At 43.7% G+C, this 23,386-nt stretch overlaps 8 protein-coding genes across 14 annotated transcripts; 4 read left to right on the top strand and 4 right to left on the bottom strand.

The window, feature by feature from the left end:
• Window positions 1–2,962, bottom strand: LOC6734201 (zinc transporter 9). 2 transcript variants are annotated; one of them, XM_016167945.3, is made up of 8 exons: window positions 2,615–2,962; window positions 1,684–2,555; window positions 1,490–1,631; window positions 1,025–1,431; window positions 645–973; window positions 518–592; window positions 344–457; window positions 1–284 (listed from the first exon to the last, which is right to left on the bottom strand). In XM_016167945.3, the coding sequence occupies exons 2-8, from the start codon at window positions 2,552–2,554 to the stop codon at window positions 240–242; spliced, it is 1,983 nt and encodes a 660-aa protein (XP_016027234.1). In that variant the 5' UTR covers window position 2,555; window positions 2,615–2,962; the 3' UTR covers window positions 1–239. The 2 variants fall into 2 exon arrangements, with proteins under 2 accessions (XP_016027234.1, XP_016027233.1); XM_016167944.3 differs by having other exon boundaries at window positions 1,490–1,616.
• A 261-nt stretch (window positions 2,963–3,223) lies between these two features.
• LOC6734200 (methylglutaconyl-CoA hydratase, mitochondrial) lies at window positions 3,224–4,436 on the top strand. The gene is made up of 2 exons (XM_002081193.4): window positions 3,224–3,646; window positions 3,709–4,436. The coding sequence occupies exons 1-2, from the start codon at window positions 3,325–3,327 to the stop codon at window positions 4,284–4,286; spliced, it is 900 nt and encodes a 299-aa protein (XP_002081229.1). The 5' UTR covers window positions 3,224–3,324; the 3' UTR covers window positions 4,287–4,436.
• A 497-nt stretch (window positions 4,437–4,933) lies between these two features.
• On the top strand, window positions 4,934–15,090 carry LOC6734199 (proton-coupled amino acid transporter-like protein CG1139). 3 transcript variants are annotated; one of them, XM_016182235.2, is made up of 5 exons: window positions 4,934–5,064; window positions 11,689–11,798; window positions 12,345–12,576; window positions 13,605–13,726; window positions 13,795–15,090. In XM_016182235.2, the coding sequence occupies exons 2-5, from the start codon at window positions 11,689–11,691 to the stop codon at window positions 14,753–14,755; spliced, it is 1,425 nt and encodes a 474-aa protein (XP_016027231.1). In that variant the 5' UTR covers window positions 4,934–5,064; the 3' UTR covers window positions 14,756–15,090. The 3 variants fall into 3 exon arrangements, with proteins under 3 accessions (XP_016027231.1, XP_016027230.1, XP_016027232.1); XM_016182234.2 differs by lacking the exon at window positions 4,934–5,064 and adding an exon at window positions 7,348–7,714; XM_016182236.2 differs by lacking the exon at window positions 4,934–5,064 and adding an exon at window positions 10,486–10,589.
• Window positions 15,091–15,150: 60 nt separating this feature from the next.
• Window positions 15,151–19,205, bottom strand: LOC6734198 (chromatin-remodeling complex ATPase chain Iswi). 3 transcript variants are annotated; one of them, XM_016167943.3, is made up of 7 exons: window positions 19,050–19,205; window positions 18,797–18,943; window positions 18,516–18,733; window positions 18,194–18,448; window positions 16,019–18,134; window positions 15,788–15,948; window positions 15,151–15,726 (listed from the first exon to the last, which is right to left on the bottom strand). In XM_016167943.3, exons 2-7 carry the CDS (start codon window positions 18,842–18,844, stop codon window positions 15,441–15,443), a joined length of 3,084 nt encoding a protein of 1,027 aa, XP_016027229.1. In that variant the 5' UTR covers window positions 18,845–18,943; window positions 19,050–19,205; the 3' UTR covers window positions 15,151–15,440. The 3 variants fall into 3 exon arrangements, with proteins under 3 accessions (XP_016027229.1, XP_039148066.1, XP_044778595.1); XM_039292132.2 differs by having other exon boundaries at window positions 18,797–18,975; window positions 19,050–19,194; XM_044922660.1 differs by having other exon boundaries at window positions 18,797–19,156.
• Window positions 19,206–19,746: 541 nt separating this feature from the next.
• Window positions 19,747–20,525, top strand: LOC27206619 (bolA-like protein 2). The gene has a single exon (XM_039292155.2). It carries the CDS (start codon window positions 19,747–19,749, stop codon window positions 20,005–20,007), a length of 261 nt encoding a protein of 86 aa, XP_039148089.1. The 3' UTR covers window positions 20,008–20,525.
• Window positions 20,412–21,677, top strand: LOC6734196 (mevalonate kinase). The gene has a single exon (XM_002081189.4). It carries the CDS (start codon window positions 20,412–20,414, stop codon window positions 21,585–21,587), a length of 1,176 nt encoding a protein of 391 aa, XP_002081225.1. The 3' UTR covers window positions 21,588–21,677.
• On the bottom strand, window positions 21,593–22,277 carry LOC6734195 (transcription elongation factor SPT4). The gene is made up of 3 exons (XM_002081188.4): window positions 22,096–22,277; window positions 21,872–22,034; window positions 21,593–21,805 (listed from the first exon to the last, which is right to left on the bottom strand). The coding sequence occupies exons 1-3, from the start codon at window positions 22,162–22,164 to the stop codon at window positions 21,687–21,689; spliced, it is 351 nt and encodes a 116-aa protein (XP_002081224.1). The 5' UTR covers window positions 22,165–22,277; the 3' UTR covers window positions 21,593–21,686.
• Window positions 22,277–23,313, bottom strand: LOC27206649. 2 transcript variants are annotated; one of them, XM_039292153.2, is made up of 3 exons: window positions 23,088–23,313; window positions 22,876–23,034; window positions 22,277–22,825 (listed from the first exon to the last, which is right to left on the bottom strand). In XM_039292153.2, exons 1-3 carry the CDS (start codon window positions 23,154–23,156, stop codon window positions 22,388–22,390), a joined length of 666 nt encoding a protein of 221 aa, XP_039148087.1. In that variant the 5' UTR covers window positions 23,157–23,313; the 3' UTR covers window positions 22,277–22,387. The 2 variants fall into 2 exon arrangements, with proteins under 2 accessions (XP_039148087.1, XP_016027226.1); XM_016182451.3 differs by having other exon boundaries at window positions 22,277–22,591; window positions 22,649–22,825; window positions 22,876–23,189.
• Between the last annotated feature and the right edge of the window lie 73 nt (window positions 23,314–23,386).

Raw genomic sequence — 23,386 nt, 5'->3', positions numbered from 1 at the left:
TGAAGGAATATCTAGGCTCTTTAATTCAACAAACTACTTTAAGAAACAGATATATTCAAACCACGGGGCTCCTGTCAAGCCCGCGGCAATACACTTTTAATGCTTAGTTTTAGGTTTACATCTAGAAGTACACAATGGGAAATAAATATATGCTAGACAGGCAATAATTTCTTATAGAAAGCAACCAAATCACCCAATGCTTTATGTATTTAACAGTCCCCCAGGCGAATAGAGGGCGATTAGAGTATTTCCAGGTCCACATGGCGTATTTCCGGAAATTGTGTCTGTTAAAATATATAAGTTTAGATAGAATAACTAGATTATCATATCCATTATAGCTAACCCGCAGATTCATCTCAATGCGATCAATTTCACCGCCCATCAGGTCCACAATGTTTTCGCCTTGATCCAGCAGAAAGCTCTCCAGATCCTCAACCTTTTGGAAGCTTCGAACCGTCTGTGGGGTAAATCAAAAACCGGTCAATGACAGGCCCAGAAATGGGTCAATACCACATACCGTGAGCAGTTTTGCGAGATCCTGTTTGTCCAGATACGAACGGGTCAGCTCACGGCCGTCAAAGTCGAGCTCAGCCTACGGAAAGGAACTTTAGTCTCATTGAAGCCCTTTAAGAGCAAGGTCTTACCTTATACCGAACCCGAGCGTTGCCAATGTCGATTCCCTTGACATCGTAAATCGCTCTGATCATCACATCAGCCTCCAAAGCAGAATTAATCTTTTCTAGGCGCTCGGAAGCGATGGATATCCCCACCAGCGCATTAGCATTTGTATAAATGATAAAGGAGGCCACGGCGCCCAGGAGAGCACCTATAACCAGTGATCCAGCGGCGTCAAAGATGGGCGATCCTGTGTAACTACTTAATCCCATGCAAGCTGCCGCCACCATGACGCCAGTTACCGCTGCAGCGTCTTCACACAGCACCACATTCACGCACGGATCCTTGCCAGAAATGACTGTAAAGTAAGCATTATGATTTATATTCATATTACACATGATAAACTCACCATAATCCTTAAAGGACATATTGTTTTCCTTGGCCGATCGCTTAAGCTCATTAATGGCCACCACCAAAGTGGCTCCCTCAGAAACTAATGATCCCATCAAGATGCAGTACACCCAAAACAGATCTGTTATGGGTTCCGGATGGAGAATGCCATCAATACCGTGGTAGATGGACAGGCCACAGCCTACACAAAAGATACCAACGCCCGAAATCAGCGAGGAAACATATCTCATGTTCATATATCCATAAGGATGATCTATATCGGGACTCTGAGAGGACTTGTAGATGCCAAATGCGAGGATGAGCTGGTTGATTAAGTCGGCCAAAGAATGGATAACCTCCGCAAACATGCTGTGGGAACCGCTGTACAGCCAACCTCCTGCCTTGAAAAGCAAATTGGCTGCATTGCTAAAAGGGAACAAATCTTATTCATAGAAACTTTTGTTTCTTAAGTTATATAACTCACATAGCAATGGCGGTGGCCACCACTTGCCCGGACTTCTCAGACTCCTTTCTGTTGTCGAGCATTACTTTGGTTCGAGATCCCATCTCCCTGCGGTAGTCGCGCAACCGCCGTTTGACAGTGAATAGATCTGCGGAGTCATAGACTTTAGCACTCATATTAAAGGGAGAACAGACACAGGACACAAAGACACTTACTCTGCTGGTATTGCTTGCGCTCCACCTCCCGCTTGAGTCGCTCCCGCAACAGGTTCTCCTTAGACCCCCAAACTTCTACTGCCTTAGCTTCAACGTCGCGTCGCCAGTATACAGTCATGGGTGGTTCCTGCTCGTACGGCGATCTCCGCTTGATCTTGGGCAGACATTCGAGTTGAGCGGCGGTTAGCAAGAAATCGCTGATGGCGCGGTTGGGGGTCACAAAGTTGCGCTCTAGGGAAGCTCGATAATCGAATCGGGGTCGCTTTATAGGAATCACAGGCGCTGGAGGCGTTACCTCTGCAGGTGGGCATGTTCGAATACCTTCGCCTGCCTTTTCAGCTAGCGCAGCACCAGCCGGAGAATTTTTAGCTGCGCTTTTCACTGTTTCAGGAGGATTTATAACGGAACCAGAACTCTCTCCCAATCCAACAGCACCAGTTGCTACTCCAGTGGAGGTAGAACGTAGATTAATGGCACTTGCGGCCAAAACCGGCTCTTTCACCTTGGTTACCGGTGGTAGATCGGATTTTTCAAACACAATCTCGTTAATTTTGGAGTCCTCGATGGTGGTGCTGATAGACAGGATACCCTTTGTGGTCTTCACCTCAAAATTTTTCGTTTCCCTTGGCTTGGCAACTGGACCAGCGGTGGCCTCCTCCTGCACAGGTTTATCCTTCTTGGAATCACTGCCATTGGCACTGCAGCGAAACTGAAGGAACATGTCTGGTCGCTTCCACGGCTGTAGTTTAAACGCCTCGCCGTCATGCCGCCTCCAAGGGTTCCTGGCATCTTGACGTAAGGAGCACTGGCTAAAAGCCTTTCCAAAGTGCTGGTGTCTTCGCTGCAGGATCTGCACGCCGCGCAACAGCATCCTGCACGGGAAAAGAATACATATTAGGCTTATCTCTTCCACACATATGGTAATGCTTACACGGCGCGCTGCGTCACTATCTCACTATAGATTCCAATCAGTTCTTTTCTATTGTGGGGGGTGCTCCGTGGTTTCTCCTCTAGCGCAAAACTACGTCATGCGGGCCAAATAGAACGGGTGCAATACGAATTGCGGGCGTAACTACTTCAGATAGAGTCGCTCTGTGGAATGCTCCAATCCTTCCTGGGGCCACAATCCTTGGAGCGTTGAGAGCGTACTTGCAAATATGCTTTAAATATACATTGGCGATTTTTTTATACTGAAAATTTAACCATCACCGGCTGGCGCTTTTTGTCTGTGCTTTGGCCGTTGATGTTGTGGTTTTCTTTTCATGCCGAAACAGATTGGTCACACTTTCAATGCTTATCAATTGTTCTCACTGTGCAGCATTTTAAAAAGTGGCATGCGCAAATAAATGCAAAGATTGCATTCACAACTTGAAAATATTTATTATAATTTTTAGAAAGTGGATGCTTTTTCTATCCATATACAATACTATTAGTTATTTAATATATTTAGTCAGAGGAATGCCATAAAATGTTAAAGTAGTCTGAACAAGTTAATTAACCGCCTTGGTCTCTTTGATACTGTTATCGATAGTGGCTTTAAGCTTTTGTCAGCACTGGCGGCAACAGCTGTTTTCTGCCGGTCGTTTTATAATCACCCAATTGCCATTTCTTGCTTTCTTTTTATCTGTTTTCAACGATAAAATGTCAATGTTAATAAAAAGAGCGTCTGGCTTAGCTCGACAGTTAGCCCGGCCACTTGTTGCATCACGTAATTTGGCGTCTGCAGCGCCCTATGGAGATGGAAGTGAAGTTCTCGTGGAGCGTTTGGATGGACCTCGGCAGGGGATCTCAGTTATTGGCCTAAACAGACCAGCAGCTAAGAATTCCTTCAGCCGGGGAATGGTGGAGACCTTCAACGATGTCCTGGAAGATATTAAGAAGGATAATGGATCGAGGGTGGTTGTATTGAGGAGTCTGAGCCCTGGAATCTTCTGTGCCGGAGCGGATTTGAAAGAGCGCAAAGGTTATACCTTAACTATCTTACATTCCTTTGATAAAGCTAACTTAATTTAATATATATCCCAGGCATGACACCCGAGGAAGCCACAGAATTTGTAAAAGAACTCAGGGGCCTGCTTATTGCCATTGAGCAGCTGCCTATGCCTGTGATCGCTGCTGTGGATGGTGCTGCTCTCGGTGGAGGTCTGGAAATGGCTCTGGCCTGTGACATCCGGACTGCTGCTAGCGACACGAAGATGGGTCTGGTGGAGACAAGGTTAGCCATCATACCAGGAGCTGGTGGCACCCAAAGACTGCCCCGCATTTTGTCCCCTGCTTTGGCCAAAGAACTCATCTTCACAGCCCGAGTGTTCGACGGAGCAGAGGCGAAAGATCTGGGTCTGGTCAATCATGTGGTGAAACAGAACGAAACCAAGGACGCCGCCTATCAGCAGGCACTTAAATTGGCAGAGGAAATTCTGCCCAACGGTCCCGTGGGCGTGCGAATGGCCAAATTAGCCATCGACAAAGGCATGCAGGTGGACCTGGCCACCGGGTACTCCATCGAGGAGATCTGCTACTCGCAGGTGATACCCACTAAGGATCGTTTGGAGGGACTCGCTGCCTTCGCCGAGAAGCGGAAGCCCGTCTACAAGGGGGAGTAAATGGATATCGAGCCACTCCCCTATCGTTAAGCTGAAAATTGCATTTATTATTTAAACTGTTACTGTTGTAGACACACTCAAGCGGCAAAGCCCAGTTCAATTGTTTCTATAAAAAGCATTCGATCCTATCGAGCTGCCAAATAACTTGAATTACGCTAATTGTAGCTAAACAATTTTTAATACCTGCGATGACGCATCTCAATTTAGACATGGGAATACTAATTACAGCCATTAAAAACCACCGATCGACATACACTCCCATTTGCATTGCATGATCTCGCCCAGCATAGAACTGCAAATCAGATGCAAAGTTCACCTTGATAGTTCTGTCGTCGAACTATGCGGAAATCGGGATTTCTTGAGAATCTCAGAGTTAGAAACTTTCTATTGTCATGCGAGCTGAGTGTGATTGCATGGCGAATCAACCTACAAGTGGCAGTTTTTATTACCAGATGAGTGTGCCTTCGTTTGTCATTTGCACAACAGGTAATTTGCATGCTGCAAATATTTATATTACAGGGCGTGCTCCGCCACACTTATTGTGTTTTTGGGGCCCGCTCAAACAAAGGGGTTCTGTCACCTGGAATAACAAGACACAAAACAGGCGCTAAATAAATTCACTTTGTGGAGCCGCCGTTTAAGATGTAACCGGTTAGTCAAGGAAGTTGTCACACGGATGACTGGGAGCGCGCACCCCCACTAGCCCAGATTTTGGTTGCGAATCTACATTGCGTCACCATCTCACCTCCATTCATGATCGAATTTTGCGAATGTGGCCGTAAGTTAAAAATGCGTCGCGGGTGTTTGACATCGGGCAAGGTCAGTTTCGTTGGCAGAAGCTGTTTATATCCGAAATGTAGGAATCTAAGTCCAAAATCTCAACCGGCAAGCTGCGCAGTGTGCATATTAATTAGTCAATTAATTAATTACTCAGTGCTCGATGCGTCCATTTCGAACCGAGTTGACCCCAAGACATGGCGAGAAGGCAGATCCGGAAGCCAATTGCGGAAGCAAATCAATTATTTATTGTTTTGACTCGTTATTATGAACGATAATCAGCACACACACACACAATGTGGTTTGGACGCGAATTTCTCGACGGGAGTACGTTAAATTTCCATTTGCTCAAGCTCGATCAGTTGGTCAGATATACGAATGCCACTACAATACGATGCGCATTGTAATGAGGCAGGGAAGTGGAAGCGGAATCCGGTGACAAGAGGCCTTGTCAATACGCGGACAGCAGGGGTAGTAAATGTTTTCCAAATTCCACATCGATAAGAAATCGTAGTGTCAATATTGCAGCGGCTATAGACTAAGTACTTGACCTGCTTCAAAAGGGTTTCAGGTCTCGTTCATCGCAGAACCTTTTAGCTTATCAGTCCATCAGCCTTCCAAGGCTTCCACATGTCGTATACGCAACGTGCAGTTGTCTTGCGTCAATAGAAAACCTTGTTAAACAATACAACATGGCTCGTACATCATACTTTATCAGTTGGTGTTCTGCAATTAAAGATACGCTTTTTACAATATCCATAGCCCGGCAGAACTATATCCAATCAACTCCTGACATATAATCGCAATTCCCGAAATCGCTTGTCTAACCGATAGTTAATTACGCCATTGGCCCTAAACTGCCTCCAGATTTAGTGCCCCCATAAAACTCACACAATCGATTTGGCTCAACTCTGTTTGAACTCGGTTAATTCGGAATGCACATCACGTGGAAAATGCATTTTGTCTACAGCATTTTCCATGCCGCTTAAAATTTTCCACTGTCCCACTGACGCCGCAAACTAACTAAGCAAACAAAACCGATCGTTTTTTCATATTTTATGGTTAGACAACAAAACCAGCTAACAAGGGGAGCTGGCTACTTGAAACAAGTCAATCACTAAGCTCCGTCTAAAAGAGAAGCCTCCAAGGCAGCACTAAGTGATTGTTAGGAGGGGGCTACTGCCTGTGAAATGGGTGGTATTGGCTATGGAGCTCAAAGAGCTGCAAAGTGTCGCGCATTCTCGTGCTGCAAGTTCGCAGAGACACTGAAAAAGATATGAATGCCTATCGGGGATTTATAACTTTATTACGCTTGTAAAATTATTAAGTTCTTAATTTTGATATAATTGTAACAATAGTCACCTAAATTCCTATAATTAGCTTTTAGCTAATTATAAAATAAATAATAGCACCAGTTTCTCTTTTAGAACTTTTAAAAGTTCTTAATTTCGGAGTAATGAACTTTAAATTCAATTGTTCGTGTGTTCTCAACTTCTTTATAAATCCCAGCTTAAGCTTTTACTGTACAGTTTGCACAAAGACACTAGAATAACTAGTTCTATTATTCTATTTCTATTCTATTATTATTCTAGTGTCTTTGGTTTGCATGTATCTTAGCTGCTGCAATTTATTGATAGATATTGTTATCTGTGTAGGATACAGGGTGATTTGATTTTCTTCAAAAGTAAGAGTAATCAGCGAAGAGGTGATGGCCCCCAAAAGTATGCCTAAAACTCAGGACGGGTACTTGGGAATTTTCCCGAAAGAAAGCAATGCGATCAGATAAGCGGTGTGTGTTCGTAAGCCAAACAAATCCAATTCGACAAAGTAGCAACCGCATACAGCAGATAAGAATCCCGCCCCTAACAACAATATATTTCGCTTGCACTCTGGGCACCCAGTTATCCTCATCCGTCGAATACACCGATCCTCCACCTCCTCCGCGGCCACACGGCGTATGAGTAATGGAGCGAGGCAGACTTGTCTGGCCGTCGGATGCCCAATGCTGAGCGATCTGTAGAAAGCACCCATACCCACAGCGCATATATGTATGTATATATATATATATATATTTGTATTTGTTAACCTTTTTGAGAGAGAGGCCGACTTCGAACCACCTGCGTCACCGTAACGTTTATTGTCCATTGCGCTAATTGCCCGAACCAAAGCCAAAACGCCTTCGCCTCCGAGCTTCGCTGGGATGTGGTTGCACACAAACGCACAATATCTCTGTGTGTGTGTCTGGCCGGGTTTATAGCCGCTCTGGCGACGCCACCGGAGCAACAAATTAAAGCACAAACATTGGCTTAATATCAGTCACTAAGCGATCGTCCGACAGTTAACAACAAATCGTCAGCGGGATCAAAATCAAAAACGAACAGCGCGCGCGCAAATTTCGTAAATCCTTGCAACACCCGAGCAGGTGTTAAAAATTAAATAATTAAACAAGCAAATGGTTAAACAGTGTTGATTGCTACTGCAAATTCTGAACCTATAATCGCACCGCTGAGCATATCCCCCATTAACGCGACTGTGTGAAAAAGTCACAATTTCGGCGTCAATGTCGAGGAGAAACGATTGGATCGGGCAATTAATATAATTTCTCTATAATTTCGCATCAAAGTTCGCAGCGAACTAAATCGGGCCAAAAGGTAATTATTGTGCTTTGGGCAAATGATTTGTTTGTTTACACGGCGCTTTTCGTGTTTATGTGCCCCAATTATTTATAATTAATGCCCGCACATCAAATGAGTTATCAGGCATATTTATCGGATGCATGTGATAATAAAAGGAAGTGGCTTTAACTTGGAAATCTTCGATCGCAGAACCCGCATTTGCCTTCAAAGCTAAGTGGGAAAAATCATTGTGCCTCCTTTGTTTTTGTTGCGGTGATAAGCGTCGAATTGGATGCCATAAAAGATTATTGGCTCAGTTTTATCTTGACGGCTACCTTACGGTTCCACTACTCACGGTACAATAAACCGGGCGTTTAATTCAGATTCGCGAAACAAAAATAAAAATAAAAAACCCCCCCTTTTGACAACCCACCCAAACAGTTGTCACTTGAAGTCGGCAAGGTGGCACATTATCACATCATCGTTAATATTTAATATGGTTAATGCCCGAAAGTTGAATAATCAGATAGATAGCTGCAAGTTCAGCACTACAAAGCTGTCGAGCTGTCCCATCAATTATGCCACTCAGGCTCATACGTTTTGCATATCGAAAGTGGGTGCGATAAGGTCGTGGGAGGCAGTTCCCAGCCAATCCACCTCACAACACGAGATCGCCTGACACTGGGCTCCTTTGCCAGCCCGCAACTCCCCCTGCACTGAGAGAAATTATCACAAATTTAAAAAAAAACGGTTTATTAAAAGTTCTGACTTTCAAATCACGCAAATTTAGTTACATTTAGGTCAACAGATCATAAATTAGGAACCAAGCAGGATTACTTTAACTTAAGAAACTTTTTAAAAATTTGTTTAAAAATTAAAGATCTTATATTGGAAATTAGTTTTAGAAAACTTGAACAAACAAAAATGCAAAGTAGTTTTCAGATGTTGCACAATTGTTACTTCTGTTACTTATTAAACTGATTTGTGTTAATTCAATAAACTTCAATTTTATTTTAAAATGAGCTGCATATATTTCTCTCAGTGTTTTTGGGGCTTTATGAATGATATTGACAGTCTGTCAGGACGGTCAACGGTTTTGCTCAGTGCCTCTTCTTGCGGCACGTGAAGCGAACGCACAAGCAAAACAAAAGCAGCAAAAAAGCGAAACAAAGACGAAGCAAAACAAAACTGAAAACTGAAAACTGGTAACAAAAAGGCAACAAAAAGGCTGTCTTGGCTTTAATGGAATGCATTGAACGAAAAGAGATCCCACTCGAAATGCCATTCAAAAAGTCGGCATCCAATTAAAGGTACTTAAGGCGGTGCTCGAGAATTGGCAGGGAGAAATTCCTATAGCCACGAAATACCCACCCATTTCAGGTGTACGCAGTTTTTTTTTTTTTCGGTTTATGCAACAGGTGGGAAGGCCGTTCGCTTATGGAAGCAGGTCAGGGTATAATGCAGTTAATACTGGAGTATATGGCTTCGATAAGGCAAAACCGGAGATAAAGGTCGTGTTTTGTAAGCCATAAACCTTGCGGAGAAGGAATACACACAGGGCAATCTTCTCGATCATAACAGTATCTTTTTTTAAAAATTCTCCAACGAATTCAGGTCAACATCCGAAAAGCCGCACCTACCGCACATCGCTTTTATCGTTTGACGTAGTATTTTTCAATTAAGATTTTATAAATCACTATATAATTGTTTGAGTAAACATTTGAATCGGAATCTTTCGTGTTCCGTTTCGCTCATTAGGAGAAACCCCTCAAAACCCAAGAAGTTAGTTGCTGTGCCAGGGATCCAAGGCTTAATGGCCAATTAGCACCATGGTAAAGCCCAAATCGATGACTATATATGTACGTACTGCGGTGACGCACTTGACGCGATCCTTAATTAAATTATAGTTCAAATGGCGGAACTAATTAATGTAATTGGTCATAAAGCGAATATGACGAAAGTTTTGGAATCGACTGGGAAAACTAATCAATGTCCGAATGTTCCGATATGATTGATATGATGATCAAAGGGGCAGTGTGGGCGCGTGATATCGTATAACAAATGGGGCCCCCCCAGTAACTGGAACCCAATTAGAAGTCGATCATAAAGATTTAGCGTTTCGATTTATCGATTTGCGCGCCCCACATAAAAGGCAATCGCATTGGGTAAACAGCAAATAATGTCCGATCAAAAGATATTTAGGGCTTTCAAAGTCGCAAATCAACGGGTTGGCTCTCTTTATATAAGAATTAAAGCAATGGTGTAGTGAGTATTACTGTCCACTAATCTTATCGGGACACAGATAATATTGATAATAATAACGCGTTCCACCACGATTAGTGTTCATTAAACGTAATTATTTGATTTCCTAGATCGTAATTAGCCATCAAGGGTCTATAGATATAGATTCGCATAATAGCTAATTACTATCATTTCCAATGAGCTGCCTTAAATCAATGAACTAGTACATCATTGATAGGCAGAGCACTCTTGATTTCAGTTCCTAGTCCCCCGTGGTCAGCAAATCAGTTAACTGGATTGAGTTCTTCGGATCTCCGATGGGTTCGGTTCTTTTCGGCTTGGTCGCGATAAGGTTGTTATCAGTTGATAATTGATTTTAAAGGTAGCTTTAGGCTTTTTTTTTATTTCTATTGGCTGTGAATGTGGCATGCTGCGGGCATTTGTTTTTTATTGATTGTTGTAGCCTGTCTTGCTTTAAGTCGTTATCATATCTGGACATTATTATTATTATTTCGACGCTTTCCGACACTTTTCGGCGCCGTAGCCCCCGGCCCAGAACCCTTGCCCATTGGCCTGGCCAACCGATCGTTCAGTTGCTTTTGGCCAGAGGACGTGTTCGGTCCTCCTTTGCTCCCTATAACTTTCTCGATCCGAATATCCTAGCTGAAATGTAAGTAGCCGGAAACGTGATGTTACGTATACTTATCGCGACTTCGAAATAAATCAAGGGACTACGAGTTTTTTCAAGCAAACAGAAACAACCAGTTGTTTAATTATAAATATTGTACACTAATTTAAACGTTTCGTCAAAAATGCATGACTAAGTACGGTGTACTGTACAGTATAATTTTAAACAACTTAAAGTTCAACTTCATTAACTTTGCAAGAGAAATCGAAAACAGTGATGAAACTTTTTGGGTAAATATTGGCTCAATTTCGAAAATTTTCCATTCCTCTAAGACTTTATGATCGATCGAAGTTAAGAATGCCATTCGAATGGAGATAGTAATCACAGTAGTATCTTATTTAATTACGGATGAATTTATTCATTTGATTAAGACTAAGTAGTTCAAGTTTAACTCATTTTTTATGAAATTTGATTAGCTAAGAATTCAAGCATGTGACCTCGTTTATTGGTTGTTAAACATTCCATTGTCAACAAATTTGCGGCCTTCAATACCATATTTTCATAGTGCTTCAATAAAAGATTCATAAATTTTAAAGAATACGGTGCGCGCCATAAATACAAATGAATCGAAGATTAGGCTAATCTGGGTTCAAAGAACACACTCGAAGTGGATCAGCTGCCGCGAAAGAACGTCAAGTATTTCCCACAGGAATGAATCAACTCGATAGGAAAAATTGGTGGTGACTACTATATGGACGCTGATTTAGGGTCCGATTATATGGCCGAATTACAAGCGCTTTTAGGGCACCATAAAGCTGCATTTTATGAACGAAGTGCCATTGTTGTTTATTTGCTCGACCCCACTCCCAGTCCCATTCTTAGCCAGTTGCGATAACGATCGGCCAGTGCCAGAAATCTCTTTGCTAAGGCAATTCTAATACTCGAATGTTTCCAAGAGTCGATAAGATACGCCCGGCTTGTGCCTAGCAACCCTCGAGCGGATTAACCCAAGCCTTAAATGGCCAACGAAAGCGAATCTCGTGCTTCCTTTCGCCGATAAAGCCCGTTCGTGTGCGGCCGATCAATCAAGTGTGCTAATTCCATTAAACACCAATCGATCCACGATTATTTACGCTTCCAGATGGCAGATAACAAGGGATTTACCCCCGATGGACAGGAATCCCTGTCATCGGCGCCACCAGCCGAGAACCCGCCTCCATACACCAACGCAATGAATGACTTCAACTCGAAGTAAGTACGACGAATTTAGTTCGCATTCGATTGAATTTGACCCATAATTTAAGTTAAGTTAAGTTAGTATTTTTCTACAACAGTTTTATTTAAAACTTATAAACTGTGTGAGTCCAAAAAAATATATACTTTTAAAAATTTATTTACATTTGAAAGTTCCTAAAACGTACTAATTGTCCTCTTTTATTTAACAAATTACATTGTATTGATTCAATAGACAAAACCGTATTATTCCCTCTTTATATAGCAAATTTCAATAAGCAATTTTTGATTTTATGTTTATTGTTACCACAGTCTTAACGTTAATACAAATAACAATTTTATAACAAACATTCGATTGTCCTTTTAAATGAAGTATAATGAAGAAAATATGTAAAAAGAATTCCTTCTCTGTAAATATGTGATTATAAATGAATATAAAATTATTTAATACCAAAGAAAAGGATGTAAACTTAATAGATTTATAGAAATAATAAAAATGTACATATGTAGATATATTTGTGATAGAATGCAAAGTTAATACTTTCTCATCTTTTCTTTTCGCAGAGCCAACTTGACAGAGAAGGAGCTCTCCCTCACGGATGATCCCTACCATCCCTTCGAGCACCGCGATCCGAATGGAGCCAGTGCCGGCGGTGCTTTGGCGCACTTGCTCAAGAGTTCCCTGGGCACGGGCATTCTGGCCATGCCAATGGCTTTCCACAATGCCGGTCTGGCCTTTGGAATGGCCATGACGCTGATCGTTGGATTCCTCTGCACCCATTGCGTGCATATATTGGTAAGCGAAGTGGCAACAATTTTAGCACCTGATTCTGGCTGTTGACTCAAGCAATTTACGACAGACAGCAGCCAGACCAGGTGAGCCGCATAATCCACGGCTGACGTATGTAGTACCGTGGGTTTTAAGTAGTTCAAGGTGCCCAATCAATGGAGCCAATGAATCAATCGTATATACTGCCCAGATAAGCGCACTGCAACGGGCAGTCCAATCGTTGCACGCGTCTCGAAAACCAAGTCCAGACCCACTTGTTCTTATCGGCGAAGATACAATGTGCGATTGTTGTAGCTTTACGACTTCCATTTATGATCGAGCATTTCCGATCCTCGCGAATCCCGAAGACGTAATTACGCAGAATTAGCTGCACTCCAAATTTCCAGACATCAGGAATCGCGTGCCAAAACATTGCGTAAATCAAGCAAATGTTTCTCGGAAAGTCCAACTCACCGATCATCTATAGGTCATAAACAAAATAAATGCGAGCATACTCCATAAACTAGCCACTCGAGTCAGCAGATTTATGGCCATTGGATTTGGACAGTCATTTTGGAACTTCTCAAGTGCTTAGCGGCGATCATTTAGATTTACTATTTTCGGTAACAAACTCTGATACTAGTATTTTTTGTGATATATATTCCTAGTTAAAAATGTTCTTAATTTGATTAGCCGGCTACTTCCTCACTTCAACTTAATTTGATTTACAATTAACATATGGTGAGGTAATACTTTATAATCGCTTTCCGCTTAGTGAATAATAAACTGCATCCTCTTAAGCTTTAGATTATCTCTAAAGTGGAAGTCAAGTCTGTAAGGTTAATATATATATTATTATTGAAGTAGTATTATTTATTAGACATGCAATTAAATTACAGCCTTAGTATAGTATTAGTTTGAACTGCAATAAATTAAAGTTTGATTGATGTAGTTGAAGCCTTCAATAAATTGCTGTCTATATTATAAATTTCTTTTTTCAAAGTTTAAATTAATCCTATTAACTTACTTTCCAACTTGTTTCTTCATTCTTGCAGGTCAAAACTTCGCATAACATTTGCAGGGATGCCAAGGTTTCGGCTCTGGGATTTGCTGAGACGGCTCAGAAGGTCTTCGAGTACGGACCCAAGGGGATGCGACCCTACTCGAATTTCGCCAAGTGAGTAGAGCTTACAGATGATTCAGGAGATGATGATCCTCAATGCTAATCTATCTATCTAAATCCAGGCAATTTGTGGATATCGGACTGATGGCCACCTACTATGCTGCGGCATGTGTTTATATTGTATTTATTGCGACATCCTTCCACGATGTCATTAACTATGATTTGAAGATCAACTGGGATGTGCGCATTTACATTGCCATAACCGTGATCCCCTGCCTGCTTATTGGTCAGATCCGTGACCTGAAGTGGCTGGTGCCCTTCTCCATGATGGCCAACATCTTCATTGTGGTCACATTCGCTATCACGCTGTACTACATGTTCGACGAGCCGCTGGTTTACTCCGACAAGCCACTGATCGCCAAGGCTGCCCATATTCCACTCTTCTTCGCCACCGTGATCTTTGCGATGGAGGGCATCGGTGTTGTGATGCCCGTGGAGAACTCGATGAGGAAGCCCCAGCAATTCTTGGGATGCCCCGGCGTGCTTAACATTGCTATGGTCACTGTGGTCTCGCTCTATGCCATCATCGGATTCTTTGGATATGTGCGATTTGGCGACCAGGTGCGAGGCAGCATCACGCTGAATCTGCCGGAAGGTGCGTGGTTGGGCGATACCGCCAAGCTCCTGATGGCCGTGGCCATCCTCTTCACCTTTGGCCTGCAGTTCTATGTGCCCAACGAGATCCTCTGGCGCAAGATCAATCACAAGTTCAGTCCCGAGAAGCACAACATTACACAGATTCTGCTGCGCAGCGGCATTATCCTGCTGAGCGGTGGTGTGGCTGCTGCTATCCCCAACCTGGAACCCTTCATCAGTCTGGTGGGTGCCGTGTTCTTCTCGCTGCTGGGCATCTTTGTGCCCAGTTTCGTGGAGACCGTCTACCTGTGGCCCGACCGCCTGGGCGTGTGCAAGTGGAAGCTGGTCAAGAACATCTTCCTGGGCGTGTTCTCCATTCTTGCCCTGGTTGCTGGTGCCGTCGCCAGTATCAACGAGATCATCGAAATGTACAGCGGCGACGATTAAGCATTCCATATGTGTGGGTTCAACCTTCAAACAGACACGTAGTATTACACTAGATGCAGGTAGCTCCAACAATGGAAGCGCGATGAAAGACAAGTATGAGTTCAAAAAGCAGGCAAAGCCCACATCCACATCAGACCCAACTTATGGCCATGTTGAACATGGTCAAGCGGCTCGGATGCCAAATTGCCGATGCCGTTGACTGCATGAACAAGATGATATTAAGTTTAAGTGCCCTGTTACACAAACAAAGCTGCAATTCATAGAATTTATATATGTTATTACGTTAAGTTGCTCAGCATTCCAAAACATAAAGCGAACAGTACCAAAACATTGAACATGTCGCCTTTTACTAATAGGGAATCCACCTTTGAATATAAAATAAAATATACAGATTGTAGTGTTGATTTATATAAATATAATGATTATAGTCTTAGAACACAATACACAATTATTTGGAATAGAATACAGCGGCACGCAATAGTAATGTAGTCGGATGTGTAGGCGGGTGTTTAAAAAACTTCAGAACTTGGGTTGGGGGTGGTGGTGGATTGCTTCCGGTGTGAGATATGAACTATTAACTATATCGAGTAAAATATGTTTAAGTAATCGCTTGTCTTAACTATTTAACTGCCTAGTGCTGAGTGTAGAGCCGAATCTCAGAAAAATATCTGTTTGCTTTGTCGCTTTACTTCTTCTTCTTTTTCGAGTTGGAACTGGTTGCCACCACTTCGCTCTTCCGCTTTTGACTGGCCTTCGGTTGGGGCGCGGGTGCTGGAGTGTTGGAGCTGGCACTTCCACTGCCCGCGGACACGCTGCCCTTTGGAGCCTTTTTCTTCTTCTCGGCGCGTTCTTTCTCCTCCAGCTCAATGTTTTCACGTTCAATAAGGGTAATCAACGTGTTGCAGCGACGTTGCAGTTCCAAAGCTGTTCGAGATTTGATGAACCAGTCAAACCGAAATTGAGGAGAAGCTCTGTAAAAGAATGGAAATGTATGACGGGTTTACTCATATTTAAAGCCAAGTTTTTGCTCACCTTATAGCCGCTCGCAGCTCCTCGTAGACATTCTCCTTGTCAAAGCCCAACTTGTGAAGCATGCATACCAGAAATCGATCCTCTATTTCAGTGTAATTCTTGCCCTTATTATTGCCATATTGCAGCCGCAACTGATGGAAAGGGGCGCGATACCGCGACATCTACAACGAAAATATATTCATATATATTAAAGACACTCAACGGAAAGAAAAGGACAACAATGAAAGCTACCTTTTGATCCAAAGCCTTCTTAATAGACAATCGTCGTTGAATCTTGCCCTCTCCACGCTCAATCTGTCCCATTATTCGCTCAATGTCCTGCAACTCAGTGCATCGCTCCCAGAACACGGCGTTGTACTCGATAACCTCCTCCGGAGTCTTGCCCTCCACGTCCTTGGCAATGTTGTCAATATCATCCCGACCGTACTTTTCGTTGGCCTTGATGAACTGGTTGAAATCGCGCTTGGTCCAGGCAGTGAAACCCTGTGATAGTAGATTCTCCTTCTCCTGGATCTCATCCTCGGTAAGCGGCTCTGCCTCATCGATCTTGCGCTGCTCTTCTCGCTGCACTTTAGTGGCATCCGATCCCAGTTCCGTGTTCTTGGGCACCTTGTAACCAACAGTCTTCCGGAAATAGTAGATTTCCTGGTCGAGCAGCTCAAACAGACGGGGTGGGAAGAACTGAAAGTCCTGAACGATAGGCTGCTTGGGTGGGCGGGGAGCCTTCGGTGCCTTGGGTTCGGAGACACGGAGAGCCTCACGGAAATAGGCATCCACAGCATAGTTTGCTTTGCGTTCACGCTTCGGTGGCTCGATCCAGTTGCCCAGCGCATTCAGCTTTTGCTTCTCGCGCCAATCCTCGCCCTCGAATTGATATACGGAAGAAGTTCCTGCTTCTCCGTTTGTGTCCATTGTGAACGTCCGCAGCGAACTCTCGCCCATACTGTCCAGTGCTGCTTTCTGCTCGGCTGTCTTGGCCTCACCGCGCTCCAGAATAACATCGATGTCTTCGTCGGTAATGTCTGTCTCCTTAGAGCTAAACACTTGGTTAGCTCCAAAACGAATTATATTCAGCATTTCATCCTTGTTCAACTGATTGGAGCGGTTGTCAACCAATCTGCCACCCTGGATGACCATCTTGTCCAGACGGAGCTTGACCTCTGCCCTCTCCACAATCTTCTCCTCCACTGTACTTTCGGTGATAAGCCGGAAAACGCGCACTTGCTTCTTTTGGCCAATACGATGAGCACGATCCATAGCTTGCAAATCCATTTGAGGATTCCAATCCGAGTCGTAAATGATGACAACATCAGCGGTAGCCAAATTGATACCTAAACCACCGGCTCGGGTGGACAACATGAAGAGAAACTTGGCGCTGTTGTCCATGTTAAATTCCTGGATCTGCCTGTTACGATCCTCGTGCGGCGTCTGACCATCCAGACGGCAATAGTTGTAGTTGCGCCAGTGACAGTAATCCTCCAGGATATCCAACATTCTCGTCATCTGTGAGAAAATCAGCACACGCGATCCCTGTTCTTGGAGCTTGGGCAGCAGCTTGTCCAGAATAGCCATCTTTCCGGAGTTATACACCAAGTGCGTGTCCGTGGTGTATGGCGGACCGGGCTCGGCGCCATCAAACAAATATGGGTGGTTGGTGCACTTGCGCAGCTGCATAAGGATGTTCTGCAGTCGCATCTTCTCCACCTTGCCAGCACCGTTCACTACATCAATGTCCTTAAGCAGCACCTTGGTGTACCAGTCGCGTTGCATCTTGGATAGACCCACAAATATTTTCATCTCCTTCTTCGGCTTCAAACGCTTCTCCACTTCGGCCTTTAGACGACGGAGCAGGAAAGGTTTGAGCACGGCATGCAAGCGCGTAATCAACGCATCGTCACCCAGGCAAGTGTTCGTGTTGAACCATTCGTCGAAGTCCTCTGACGAATTAAACACATCGGGCAGCAGGAAATTTAGCAGGGCCCATAGCTCGTGGAGGTTATTCTGCAGCGGAGTACCCGTGATAAGTAGACGATTAGCGGTCTTAAACTCTCGCAGAATCTCCGACAGCTTCGACTTCTCATTCTTGATACGATGCGCCTCGTCGATGACCAAATAGCGCCAGTTGAACTTCTTGAATACGGACTTCTCGCGGATACACATCTCATAGGAGGTCACGCAAACGTCCCACTCGCCAGGCATGAGCACATCTCGAATGAAGGTGTTACGTGTGTCCTGGTCACCAATAAGGCAGACGGCTCTGAGAGAAGGGCACCACTTCTTAAACTCATTTACCCAATTCTGCAGCGTTGACTTTGGCACGATGACGATGTGTGGTCCGGCTTGGTTTCTGCAGGCAAATATGATATTTTGACATTTCTTTTAAACACTAGATGTTTATGAACTCACTTGAAATGCTTAAGGTAACCCAGCAGGGATATGGTCTGCAGGGTCTTTCCTAGACCCATTTCATCGGCCAGTATTCCATTGATACCATTTTCGTAAAGCGAAATCATCCAGTTGAGACCGCGAATCTGGTAGTCACGCATCTCGCCACTTTTGATGTAGGCTGGTGAGGCATCGAAGCGAAAGATCTCCTTGGTGGCCGAGTCCTCCGCCAGCAACTCCTCATCCTCCTCCTGTTCTGTCTTGCGATGTCGATGACTGTTTAACACAAAAGTTTACCAATAAATAAAGTAACTGGCTTTTTTATATGGGGAGTATAACTCACTCGGCCACATCCTTTTCCTTGTCCTTGTCTTTGATCTTCTTGGGTCTACCCTTAGGCTTCGTCGGACTCTTAGCGCTGTTAGTCATAAAGTGGGTGAATATCTCCGTCTGCTTTAGCAGGAAATCAAAGCGCCTACTGCGATCAGCCTCGATTTTGTTGTCAAACTCTGCCTCCTTTTCACCGGATGAACTGGTAGCCGCATCCGAAGTCGTCTCGTTCTGGCAGAGATCAGAATATATGTAGAGAAGTCCTTAGGCAAAGCCTGCTTTATATTAACTTACCGAGTTCTCTTCGGTTGCCTCCACGGCAGCTGTATCTGTTTTGGACATGTTTGCAATGCCGGCGTCTGTCTCTAAACGAAATTAATTTTTCCACAAATTTCCCCTCGCCAATCAAGCGTGCTGCACACTGGTTTCGTTTAATGCGTACTGAAAATCGAGTGTGCAACCTGTTAGTCACACTTTCAATATACAAATAAAAGGCAATTTACACAAAACAATGTTTGTTTCGCTTAAACAAATTGTAAATAATTACATGCGATTTTTTTTTAATGAATGGTGGGAAATCTGCGCGTGCTATCGCAAGATTATGCGATGAATGCGCGAAGTTGGCTGCGGCAGCGACGGTGGCGGCAAACAGTTCGAGAGCACGAAATATCGATAGTTTTGATAGGCTAGGTTATGACAAGCATAGCTTGCGGCGTTTACTATGAATGGCAGCACTGGCCGTGTGCCGTTATTATTAGTTTTAGACAAAGCCGTTATTCTGATTAATCAAATGAGTTATCTTTCTAATTTGGTTGGATTTGTTTAAAAATGATTTCTTAATGTTAAAGTTTGAGATGAGGGAATATAGCAGGAAACGAAAAGTCTAATGGGGTCTCATAATTGTTTACAAATATACGCTGTGGTGGAAACTGAATCTAAATACAATATGTTGTATTAAACAGTAGTTTTAGTAGTTTTAGACTTAAATGGCTGCCCCAAACTATATAAACAAAGACAAAATCTGTTGAATCACTTAGACAAACCTCATATTAAATTATTTAATAGATAATTCGAAGGAAACCCCCCGAAAAAGAACATTTAAAATAGTGCTAGGTGTGGCCAAGGTCAGCGCAGATAGAAAAACCACCAACCGGCTTATGGAAAACCTGTTTTTGGCCGAAGTCCCATACGGTCACACACCCTCTCCATCACCTCGTTTCGTTTGAAAAAAAAAACCATCCAAAATGAGTAAATACGACTCAAAGTACCTCGAGGAGAAGCTCAAAAGGGAACTGCAGACGGAGTACGTGAGTGTTACGGACGAATCAGACGGCTGTGGCGGCAAATTCAGCGCCGTAATCGTATCGCCAGCCTTTAGCGGCAAGACCCTTCTCCAGAAGCATAGATTAGTCAACTCAACGCTGGCCGAAGAACTGAAAGAAATCCATGCATTCTCCCAGAAATCCTACACACCCGAAGAGTGGGAGAAAGTGAAAGCCCAATAGTAGTACCAAATAAAACAAAAAAAACAACGTCACACATACATATACACGGGCGATACAACAACAGCAAACACTAGCCGCAAAAACCTGTTGTTCGTTTTGCTGATGGTTGGTTGCGCTTTCCGATCGAAGAGACGAACAAGCCGAAAAACGCCAGTCGCACAAAGAAAGTGAAAGGGAAAGCACAGGAATCGGCAAGCAGAAATAGGAGTTACCGAATAAACAACGCAAATGATCCACTAAATGCATAAGTTACATAAAGAAATACAGCCATAAAAGTTTAAGTACTCGTCGCAGGTCGTCCGCTCGAAAGGCATTAGCATTACAATTCGAAACAGCTGATATACCGATAAAGCCATAGCCAAACTGAATACAGAACAAACAATACACGGAGATCATCAAGAACAATGCTGCTCAAGTTCCAGGTCCATTCTCCGGGCAAGGTCATACTTCATGGCGAACACGCCGTGGTCTATCATCGTCCCGCCCTGGCCGCCGTAGTGGGTTTGGGCACTACTCTGAAATTCCGACAGCTGGAGGCCAGCCAGGTGGCAAGTTTTCAACTGGAGGCCCTTAACTGCACACTGGAGATCCAGTTGCCGGAGTTCAATGGCTTCCTGGCTGAATTCAGGAGTAAATACCCATCAGACAGCACGGCCAATCTGTTGGAAGCCGTCCGCGCAGAGGTGTCCAAACAACTTGAACGATCCGGAGGCAATGCACCCAAGCAGCACACCCAGCGGGCATTCATCTCCATATACTATTTGCTGGCCGGCGCTGTACTCTCCGCACCCGGCGACAAGAAACTGACGCTGCAAACCGGTTTCCAGGTGCAGGTAGACAGCCAGCTAACCGTGGGTGCGGGCTTGGGCAGTTCCGCCTCTTTCGGAGCAGCTTTGGCCACAACATTTCTCATTTTGGCCGGACACTTCGATAGAGACAGCTACTTGTCGGAGGCAAACCAGGCGTTGATCTCGAGCTGGGCTTATGAATCGGAGCGCGTTAATCATGGCACACCCTCGGGTCTGGACAACACTGTGTGCACGTACGGCGGTATGTTGCGGTATGTCAAGGGACAGGGCTTCCAGTCGCTGAAGATTCAGAAACCTCTGAACATCCTGCTGGTGGACAGTCGTGTGAGTCGCAGCACCGCAGACATTGTGGCTAAGGTGCGTCATCTGGGAGAGGCCTTTCCGCAGCTCATCGAGGCCATTTGGCAGGCTTGCGAGGAGCTTGTTGCCGCCGCCGTTCCACTCTACGAAAGCTTTGGCAACGCCCAAGACGATAGCTCGAAATTCGAGCAACTTGAACGCCTGTTCCAGATCAACAATGATCTGTTGAAGGCCATCGGAGTGTCGCATCCAAAACTGGAGCAGATCTTCACCATCGCTTTTAAGCGTGGCTTCTTTTCAAAGCTGACGGGCGCCGGCGCAGGTGGCTATGTCATCGTTCTGCTTCCAGAGAACTACGAGTGCAACGAGGTATACTGGAAGCTTAAGGAGGAGCTCGAATCGGCGGGCTTTGGTGTTCATGTTACGACTGCCGGCGGCGAGGGATTGCGCGTTAGTTCGCTGGAAGACTGATGCGGTTTCGTTTTGTATTGCTATTGTATGTATTCGTGGTATTGTTATAAATTAAAGAATAAAGATTTATACATGTATTTTGTACGGCAATCTGGTTGTTTAGCGTTGACTTCTGTCCCGAGATTTGTAGACAATTCCACGGTTCTTCATGTCACGTAAGGTGGACTGCGGCAGTGTTCCGGATACAGAAATGGCATAGATACCACGAGTAAAGCGGGCTAAAGGATAATGAATTAAAATATATCAGTAATACCCTTTTTTAATTGAAGTTATTAAGGCCTTACACAATCTTTGCCACTTGGCCACCCAGGAGTCGGTGGGCGTAGTTAGGGCAATAATACCGTCAAAGTTGTTGCTAGTGTGATCATAGACATTGTCCTTGTTGTTTTTCATCCGCAGGAACTCCTCGCAGTTTTCACAGCCATCAGTCTCAAATTGATCAAAACTCTGCGGGCGATAAATGATTTCAATGAAAATGTGTGTCGAGTCAAGGCAAAATATAACCCACCTTCACTAGGGAGCAAACGAGGCATGCGCGAAGTCCTCTCAGATCCTTGGGTATCGAGTCAAAGGCCATATTTACTTATTAATTATGGATTTAAAACTAAAAATACAAAATCCGTGCAAAACCAAGCCACGACACTGACAGAGTGACCGTACTCTAAAATTATCATAAATCTACGATATCGATGGGTGCCGGTTACACCCGACAAAAATTGTCAGAATCATTTTCACGAAACTAACCTTTGTATTAAAACCTAATTTTAAAAGTGTATATTTCCTTAGCAGCTATATGAATCTTAAACAAAGTTCAACGGCTTGGGCAGTGGCTTATTTTTTTTGTGTTTGTAATAATCCTCTAGAATTTCAAAATAGATCAAAACCATTCCCAAGTGAATTCCTGGCTTGGCTCCTGAAAAGTTAAATGCAATTTTGTAATCCTGAATTGGTAGTATGGGCAGAGAGACCTCGTCCAAACGAAAGTTACGCGCAATCAAATGACCCTTTAGAAACATACAAATATTGCATATATACAGGAAATTTGACTTATATAAGCTTACCCTATATGGGCAACTGTGGTTTACATTAGTCCATTCCGTCAAATGGCTAATAGCGTATTTTTCCAAAAAATTACGCTGTGTTTTATTCTTTAACAATTGGCAAACATCAAATTTAAATTTTACGGCAAAGGGCTTGTAAAAATTCGAAGAATCCTTGTAGAATACTTCAACTGACATCTGAAAATTGCCAATGTTATTGTAATACTTAAATTAATAAAACTTCTCACTTTAATATCTGTCAGCGCGTCCCTTATGTCGCAATCCATGTTCAATACCGATCGAGTCCAGTTTATTGGCTTCAGAATGCAAGAGACATTGCTAAAATACGCTCCGTTTGCTATGCACTCAGTTTTTCTGATTTTGAAAAAGTATCCATTGGAATAGAACTAAAAACTAAAATATATTTTAAAGCTGTATTTATACGGGTTTATTCACGCACAATGGTATTTTGAAGGCATAATAAAACGCCCAAGTACACACAAGAGACATCAAGCCACTTTGCCATCATCAGAACAAATAAACATAACTCCAACCGAACAACTTAAAGCAAACGCTAACTACATTTTAATAACTATGTACGCTTGATAAAAAGGCATCACGGTTGAACGAACAAACAGCTTTCAAATAAATAATCGATACGCCGCGATACACTTATCTACACTTAAGCCAAAAATCGGTTTAACGTAAATTAAGTTGTGTTAGAAGGGCACTCGCCTATCACTCGGAAGTATGAAAGCG

This window comes from Drosophila simulans, chromosome 2R (genome assembly GCF_016746395.2).
Source record: "Drosophila simulans strain w501 chromosome 2R, Prin_Dsim_3.1, whole genome shotgun sequence".
Lineage (NCBI taxonomy): Eukaryota > Metazoa > Arthropoda > Insecta > Diptera > Drosophilidae > Drosophila > Drosophila simulans.
This window is presented reverse-complemented; position numbering and strand designations above follow the sequence as displayed.